Source organism: Adiantum capillus-veneris, chromosome 4 (assembly GCF_014529385.1).
Source record: "Adiantum capillus-veneris isolate H3 chromosome 4, ASM1452938v2, whole genome shotgun sequence".
In the NCBI taxonomy this organism is placed as follows: Eukaryota; Viridiplantae; Streptophyta; class Polypodiopsida; order Polypodiales; family Pteridaceae; genus Adiantum; species Adiantum capillus-veneris.
The window spans coordinates 118,794,821-118,803,724 of NC_140934.1; the positions used below are offsets into that span (position 1 = coordinate 118,794,821).

At 44.6% G+C, this 8,904-nt stretch overlaps 1 protein-coding gene across 1 annotated transcript; it reads left to right on the forward strand.

The window, feature by feature from the left end:
- Positions 1–1,513: 1,513 nt before the first annotated feature.
- LOC147459887 (uncharacterized) lies at positions 1,514–4,942 on the forward strand. Its single transcript, XM_086511067.1, has 5 exons — positions 1,514–1,726; positions 2,148–2,166; positions 2,265–2,638; positions 3,385–3,501; positions 4,043–4,942. Exons 1-5 carry the CDS (start codon positions 1,529–1,531, stop codon positions 4,637–4,639), a joined length of 1,305 nt encoding a protein of 434 aa, XP_086367193.1. The 5' UTR covers positions 1,514–1,528; the 3' UTR covers positions 4,640–4,942.
- The last annotated feature ends 3,962 nt before the right edge of the window (positions 4,943–8,904 follow it).

An 8,904-nucleotide genomic window follows, 5' to 3' on the forward strand; every position in this document is an offset into this window, starting at 1 on the left:
GTATGGCTGATCATCCAGAACGGATGGTCAAACAGAAAGAGTTAATCAAGTGCTAGAAGATATGCTACGAGCGTACATTAGCAAGAAACAAACCAATTGGGAAGACTACTTACCTATATTGGAATTTGCTTATAATAGTGCAAAGCATGTGACTATAGGGTTTAGTCCATTTATGCTTTTGTATGGATTTCAACCTAGATCACCCGTTACGGTGGGGTTGGCTAAGGAGAAGATACAACAAGCGAAGGATTTTCTCCAAGACCATTTTGACATGCTTTGAGTTGCTTGACAGAATGTTAAGCAAGGTCAAGATCGATATAAGAAGTACGCAGATGAGCATCAACGTCTTGCTACTTTCGAAGAAGGAGACAAGGTTTTCCTCAAAGTTCCGGAGCATTCAGAAAGTCTGAAGACAGGAAAAGTTGCTAAACTTTCACTACGCTATTGTGGACAGTTTACCATTCTCAAACGTATAGGTCAAGTGGCCTATAAGTTAGCTCTTCCAGAGCACTCACGAGTTCATCCTGTTTTTCATGTTAACCGTTTACGAAAACAGCTAGGACAGAATGATAATGTCATTGACACAGGTGTGTTGGTTGACCTTCTCGCACCGCCAAGCATCCTCATGAGCTCGAAAAGATTTTGGATTCTCATGAGCTTCGCACCAGACATCATGTCAGACAACAGGTGTTGGTAAAATGGTTAGATAGACCTGAAGAATGTTCTACATGGAAGAATGTCTCCGCACTTAAGAAACGTTTTCCTACGTTCGTTTTCTAGGACGAAAACGATTTTCCAAGGGGGGGGGGGTAATGTAAGGACATGGGTCCTATGGACAAGGCCACCGGCACGGTCGGACAGTGTGTACGCTAGGGGGAGGCTATAAGATAGCACGGTTGGGTGGAGACTAGCACACACATTACCACCACCCTTTCACTTTGACCTAAAGCTTTTGGGTTCGAATCCGAGGGTGAGCGACGATTTTGTTACTCTTTGCGCTATTGTGAGTAGAGGCCAGAAAAAATCTGAGAAGATTCTTTGTGATAAAGTATGGGGGAGGATTCTTCGTGATAAAGTATGAAAGCTACAAATTGGATCTACTTGCTGTCCTATTTTAGCGTTTGTTACCTTTTGTATTTTCACATTTGCATTTTATGATGTAATCTTTTGGTTTCTTAGGTCTTTTAGACCTTTTGGGGACATAATTAAACATTTCATCTCTTCTCTCTCTCTCTCTCTCTCTCTCATCTCTAAGGGTCGGTTCACACTAAGGCAAAGGCAATCCATCCTCGTGTTCAATCTTCCACCCTCAAAGTTCACACAAGGCGACGGTAGGACGAATGAGGCTCCTGCTACCTCTTTGCCATTGGCTTGTTGAAGATGGTCCCTATTCATGTCGAGCAATCCACATTTCACGTTGACCACAAGGGCGAAAGAGAAAGCTTTCCGGGTGCGGGGGGGGGGGGTGTCGCCCATGTCAGGGTGCGTCCGGAAACACTCTTTCTACTTCTTGTCCAATGTGGCTGCCATGAAAGCCTTGCAACCCGTTGGAAACCTTTTTCTCTCATCTTATCTCTCGCTCTCTCACGGAAGCGTCCAGATTGGCCAGGGCGGGCATGAGATAGCTATCGTGTTTGAAACCAACCTAGGGCTCCCTCCTGCCCTAGAAAAAGGATTTCCAGGAGAGCTATTTTCAGAACGACGATTTGGTGAGGCAGGAGCTCAGGTACGTTCTTTACTCTCGATCTGTCTGTGAGAGAACGAGAATAGGCCCTTCTGGTTTTGCATCTAGTATGCGTCTGCTGGTATCTTTCCATAGTTTGCTGTCGAATTTGGCCCTTCTGGTTCTGGATCTGGCATGCGTCCGCTGGCTTCTCTCTGTAGTTCGCTATCGAATTTGGGGTTTTCGGTATCTGGGTTGTAAATCCGTTTCGAAATTGAGAATTTTGCAGTCTATGGCCGCGATTTTGCCATATAGTCTTCTCTGATAAGAAATTATGGCTTCTCTGTTCCCATGACCGCAAATTTACTTCGTTCATGTAGTTTCTGTTATAGCCAGGCTTATACAGGGTGCTTTACTCTGTGCTTGATGTAGTCGTTGATGCCTTTCTGCAAGGCGCATTCCGAGTTTATTTAGGTAATTGCAGGTGCTGCGATCTAATTCGGGTACCTTATAACTATGGCTCGCGGGAGAAATTTCAAGCGTGGAGGAGGTGCTAAGACAAAGATACAAAAGTCTGAGTCTGATGTGAACGCTAAGCCAGAGCCTGAGGTTGCTGTGAAGGAGACACCTAAAGTGAAGGCAGCAAATGGTGGAAAGAAAGGAGGGATGAAGCGTTTGCGGCTCCGGAAAAAAGGTGGTGTCAGCAAGAAGGCCCCAATTGAACCAGTTAAAGATTTTGCGGGTCTTATTTTCATGTGCAATACGGAGACTAAGAAGGACTGCTTCAAGCATCATGTGTTTGGGTTGCCGGAGGCTAAGAAAGAAATTGTGGAGGGAGTAAAGAAAGGAATGAAGCTGTTTTTATTTGACATCGATCAAAAGGTTCTGTATGGTGTTTACAAGGCTAGTTCCCTGGGTGGAATGAACCTTGTAAGCGAAGCATTTCAAGGCTCTGAACGCAAGTTTCCAGCACAGGTTCCCCTCTCAGCCTCTCACTGTGTTAAGTGCATCGTAATTGTTAAAGTCAATTGCCTTGAATTGTCCAGTATGGTCTAGTCATGATGACTCACGAGGCACAAGCTGAACTTGTGCCTACTTGGCTATTTTTTTTTTCCAGATTGTGCTTATTTAAAGCCTGTGTGGTTGCTAGATTTGTGGCAAGTGGCTTTAATGCTTCAGCTAGAGTGAAGCTTTAAGCAGCCCAGGGATATTTTAACTTAGGTAACTTAGTCTTTTGGGGTTGTGGTTCACCCAATGCAGGCAAAGTAGAGGTATCAGGAATCCGCACATGTTTTGTTTCACACTGCTAGTATTTGACATTATGCTAGCATTAGTGGTGCATGTGACACATCAGGGGAAGTTGTCCCCTTTTGGTGCTAACTCTGAAGCAATTCGAAGATTTTTAAGTCGAGCTTTGATGTGCTGTGCATCCTCCAGGGGAGGCTATATTCTGTTACTGGAGTGATGCGCAGGGTTAGGAGAATCTGGAGGGTCGCCTCTTTGTGACAGCTTTCTAGTTTATGCGCAAGTGCTGTGCGGAGGGGGGATCTGATAAGCCCATCGTTTCTATGACTCTTCACTATATAGAATGCTGTTTTTTCAATGTGTTATGGCAACCAAATGGTATTTGTCATCTGCAATCAGAGCCCTAAGACTCTCATGGAGACCTGACAACGAAGTGGTCAATTTCTGACTGAGGACCTTTCTATTGTGGTGTACAGGTCCGGTTTCGCATTCATAAGGATTGTGCACCGCTGGAAGAGAATGATTTCAAGCCTGCCATCAAGGACAATTATTTTGGTCGCAACAGGTTCAAATGTGAACTGAGTTTGGAGCAGGTATAAGTACTTCCAGCTTTTCTCATTGGTGCGTTGCTCTTGACAGAGGGTACTATCTTCGAGTAGTGGGCCTGAGGGCAGTTTTTCTAGCCTGTCTCCCAGCTCGTAGTTATTAACTCGCTGGTGTGAGCTGTTTCGAACCCCTTGTTCGGAACATTTTAGTTAGGTTCTGCAAGTTGTCCTCTGAGTCAATTATGTCTGCGTTGTTAGAAATTCAGGGAGGCTCATATTTCCTGAAAGGTGCTTTTGTTTGTGCTGCTGCTGCTTGTCATGCTGTTGCTGTAGGAGTTGGGATTCAAGAGCCCTTTGGTCTTGTCCCCATTTTGCTGAGGCTTCCTCTGGTATTCAGACTTTTAAATATCAGTGGTTAGGCCCAGATGGAGGAATGAAAGGCTTTCAGCCAGTGTGGTGGTGTAACCTGTTATGTAGATACTGACCAGATAACAATCCTCAAATTGCTTTGAGACCCCGGGGTGAGCTAAAAAGTCCAGGGGATTTGTATTGTAATTCATGATTTTAAGTACTTTTTGAATGATGGCAGGTTGGAAAATTACTGCAGTTGTTTCGCCCTCTCGATTCGCAAGGTCTGCCAAATCCGAAGGCCAGGAAGGATGTGAAAGGTGGGCCTATTCAGAAAGGAAATTCAAGTGGTAAACCGGCTCTTCAGAAAAGGCCTAGGACTGGTGCTCCCCTAGGCAGCAATCGCAGTGCAAAATTGAGGCAGCCACCCTCTGCTGGATGGTATCCCAGGTCGCAAACATGGGAGCCCCTTCCTACTAGCTTGGTTACTCACAGTCAGCCAAGCAGCTTTACAGGACTTGTCTCAAATCCAGACATTTCACGTCTGGATGCGGACGTCCTGTACAGGCAGAGGCTTGATGCATTGGACAGGAGAGCTTACGTGCTGGATCCTGTATTGGATGCATCTCTGAGACATGTGGGTGTCCCCAGTGAATATGGGCGCAGAAGGGTTCCTGATGATCTATATGCAGTGGAGCGCAGTCTGCCTCCATCTAAAGGGGCACTGCTCTATGATGATCTTTACAGGGAGATGCCCTACCAAAGGGAAGCTCTTTACAGCAGCCGTGATGATGGCCGTTCGGCGCTTTCTTACAAGCCCTTAACCTGGGGCTATTAGGAGTAGAGGAGCTCTTGAACTTGGTGCTCATTGTGGGACCGTATTTCTTTGGTTTGTCATATTAGATGCCTTGAAGCAACTATGGCTTTCTTACTGGAGCACTCAACAGCTGGTCTATCTTGCTGTGACCTTTGTTCGGCAATGGTAATGCCATCGCTGTTGGTTTAGTGTCTCTCTAGATTGAACCTAGGGTTCACTGAGTTTATCAAATCGTAACTTTGCAGGAACTGTGTTCCTGCTGGTGGTTTTGAAATCTTTTGTGATAGGAGGTTCCAGGAATACATTTTTACATGCTGTTTGTCATTTGTTTATGTCCATGTTAAGCAAATACACCGTCTTCTAAGGAGTTTTGCTGCACAGAAGACCCCCATCTTTACATGTTTTTTATGTTCTGGGTTATGCGAATTGAGCATTTGCTCAGAGTGATATTGTCTTGCCTGTGCTGGAGCATCAAAAGCTTTGGAACATGGAAGTTATCGTGGCTAGGCCTTAACCCCTCTTGATTTTGAAGGCTTCTGATAGAAACTTTTTGGAGCTCTTGCCAAATGCTGTGTCAAAATCTGCCTTGGTCTTCTTAACTATATAAGCTTCATTTAGTAGAGTAGCTCTGTACTTTCTTCAATATCTTCTTCAATATCTATGGTCAGTTTGTACAAAGATAACTAGCGGTGGCTACTGCTGGGGGCTTTGGAAGGTCTAATGATTAGGAGAAGCTAAGTCTGCCATTGTAGTTGTCGGCTTTTTGCTGTCTCTCCCAGGTGCTGCAGCCTCTGGCTTGACTTCAAGGCTTTCTTTATAGTTTCTATATGTAAGAAGTGCGGGATGTATTATGGTCTAGCCACGTGTGGAGTGACTCTGCATTGCATGGGAGTATCTATGTTGTGAAGCATTGATTTCGAGCACCTTAGTTGTGAAGCTCTGTCACGGCTTCATGGAAGGGGTTATGCTGTCAGGTAGGGTTAATTACATGACATTGAAGTGGAAGTTCTATGAATAGTGCTGGATCGTTTGGATTTGGGGTGGTAGAGCATAGAGTCTAGTTCTGAAGCGAATGGATAGAACTTGAAACTGCTGGAAGGAGAGGAAAGTGGGTTGGCTATGTGGTCTAAAAGCCAGAGCTTGTTCAGGTTAGACTAGTCAGGGCTCTGTTTTAATCACAGTCTGTCTGTGTCATAGTATGGCCTATGAACTAGCTGCCATGATTAAGGAATAGCAACCAAACATGCCCATGCACTACAGTAAGGTTTCAACCTATTTTTGTTGGAGTGTCAAATGGATGTGTGGATGGGTGGCAAATGGTTGTGTGGATGTTTTCAACAATGTGTACCTCATGTTTATGGTGATAATCTCATCTCAAAAGTGTTTGCTTTGAGCTCTACTTTTTGAAACTTAACAAAGACTGTAATTTGTGAATTTTCAATGCCTTGTCTGATTTAACCATCACTAGTGAATGAAATCACAAGGGAAGGTTAGTTTTTGTTTTTGCATAGAGGTGTCCAAGGTGGGAAGTGTAAATCGATTATACTCCACTTGAACAAGGTTAACTTGGAGCTCCAGAGCTTTGTGCTTGTAACGCGTAGCTGCGTGCCTTGGCCATGCCCCTCTTCCAAAATTGAAGCGCTCGAACCTCGATTTAATATTCACTGCCGTGGGTAGTGAGGGATGGAGCATGGAATTTGTTACTGTTTCGTGTGGGACCTGGCCATATTGACCTAGCAGCACTCTTCCCTTTTCATGAGAAATGTTGGTCATGTTTTTCTCCCTCCCTGGAGACATTGCCTGCAATGATCGTGATGTCAACAACTCCCGGGTAGTGCACGAAGATAGGTTGCGAGTGCTTTCGCATTGTGTTCAAAACTGTTTTATATCATGTTCTCTGTGGATCAGTGAGTGGTTCTCCTTTCAATACACAAGGAGTGGCTGTGCACTTTCTCAAGGGGCTACATTCTCTTCTCCTAATCACGAGGCAGAATTCATTTCTACTACTCTCAGTTCTACTACTCTCAGATGCCTTAGAAGGCGCCACTGCCACAATTAGCTAGAATATGTGATTGCATGCACGAAAATTGGTAGATGAGGAACTCTGTCCCTTGCAATGTGGGAAAGATGGTGCTTTATCCAAAACTAAGAGACATCTTTGGTGAAGAATGTGTTTTAACACGTTTGCCCTCTCCGCCAGAGTTTTGGAAAGACATGAACACTAGAAGAGATTATTGTGCAGAGACCAATGTCAGGCAAGAAGGGTATTGAATCCTATCGGAGGTTTGACTCGATTCTCATGTCAGATGATAGTTATTGAGTCTCTTCTCTCTATTTGATTAATTGGTCTCTGGAGACCAATCTAGCCTAAAACTCTCTCTCTCTCTCTCTCTCTCTCTCTCTCTCTCTCTCTCTCTCTCTTTACTGGTTTGATTAGTCCTAATAACTATCGAGACCAATCAACCTCAACCTAGCCCAAAACTCTCTCTCTCTCTCTCTCTCCCCACCGAACTAAGTGTGCTTTGCAAAATTGCTGGCCTGGCCTCATTTCTAAGTTGAACAAAGCCTACAGACTCCTAATTCTTAAAAGAGCTTGCTTACCAAAGGTCTCCCTCACTGGCACCATTGGAACTTGACACTACGTTTTTCCAAGATGAGAGAAAAAACAAAGGCCTTTCCCTGCTCCAAAGCCAAGTACTACTGCAGAGGAATGCAGTTAACAAGCGGGGTAACAAATTAGAAAGTTTCGTTGTAGCAATCCCTTGTACTTACTCTTAGGTTCGCTCTTTCATTATTTGATCTTCTCTCATTGCTTCCATTGTTGATGTTCTCAGGTATATGCTACTAACCAAGTGTGCCATTGGAGGATGAGCTTCACTATCGAAGGAATTGAATCCAGCCTAGTTCTGATCACATATTTACATTGTAGCAAATGCCGGTGATAACTGTTGCAGGGGAGGCATTCTATTGGGCGAATCTATTAAGAAATTGTCGTTGATGCTAGTTGGAAGTTAGTTTTGTCATCACAAAAATCGAACTTAAGAATGAAGATAATATCTTCTCTGCCAAGACCTCTCCATACCTCCAACAAGCTCAATCTAAGGGGTGCTAGGAAGGTCTGCGACCTTGTGCTTTTGGATGCATTTGTCATTCTAATGAGAGATTTACGAAGGAAAAGACCCATGAATATCACCATAGCCAAGCAACCCCGCAGAGATGTCTAAAGGCTTTCTCTATCATTGGACAAATGTGTCACAAAAGTGGATTGTGGATATTCGAGCTGGGAGTCAGGGCTATCAACTCAAAAAGCAGGGCCGCCCGCTTTCAATTCTTTCAAAACTACTCACGTGTACACATTCAACTCGCACTAGAATAGTGGTACTCTTTGCTCGCTTTGCAAACTTCAAAGCTTCCATAATCTACCTGCACTGCATGCCTTGCAAAGCGTGCATATAGCTTTCACTCTCCGATGTGTGCGTGTGCCTGTGTTTTTTGTGCGAGGGAGAGAAAATGTTAGCGTTCCCACACTCCACAGCTCTATCCAACCTGCCTAACGTGTGCCACTGCAGGTAAAGCATGTCCTGCAATACATAAAATACATCCCCCCCCCCCCCCCCCCCCCCCCCCTTCGGAGATCCGACAGCCTAAAAGCCATGCGATGTCGATCGTGCGCCTTTGCCGTAGATCGCACGAGCTTGACCCGTGTCACATATAAACGAGGCTCAACGCCCAGATTGAGAAGCTAACTGCAGCATCCCTGTTTACGACTGCAACTATTTCTACAGCTTTATTATGAATCAATAAAACTATTAGGTTAAGTGACTTTAAGGCTCACTTCAATACCAATACAGACTTGCCTTCACTCCATGTTAGGTTGGAGAAGTTTTAGACAGGAGCAATGTTAGCCGCGCCAATCAAAGCGTCTGCATGCACATTTTGTGTGGGCGAGTGTGAGAGAGAGAGAGAGATTTGAACTGTTGACAGCAGCAACAATACCACCATGGAGGCGAACATGCAACAACGGTATAAGTTAGAGGATGCAGATAATTTGTTCATTGATAAGAGGGAGAGAAATTGGTAATTATGTCTTAAAATGAAACCATTAGGATGGACAACTCAAGCTAAGGCCAAAGAATCTTCTTTGGAGGCAGCTCTGTTGGCAATAAACGTAGTTTCAGGGGCAAGCCTTGATCATGGCATAGGGCCGTACCACAAGCATGCATGCAAGCTCCTTGCAAGGATTCAAAAGGTGGCGTGCAATGGGCAGTGACTGCACCAATGTTCAC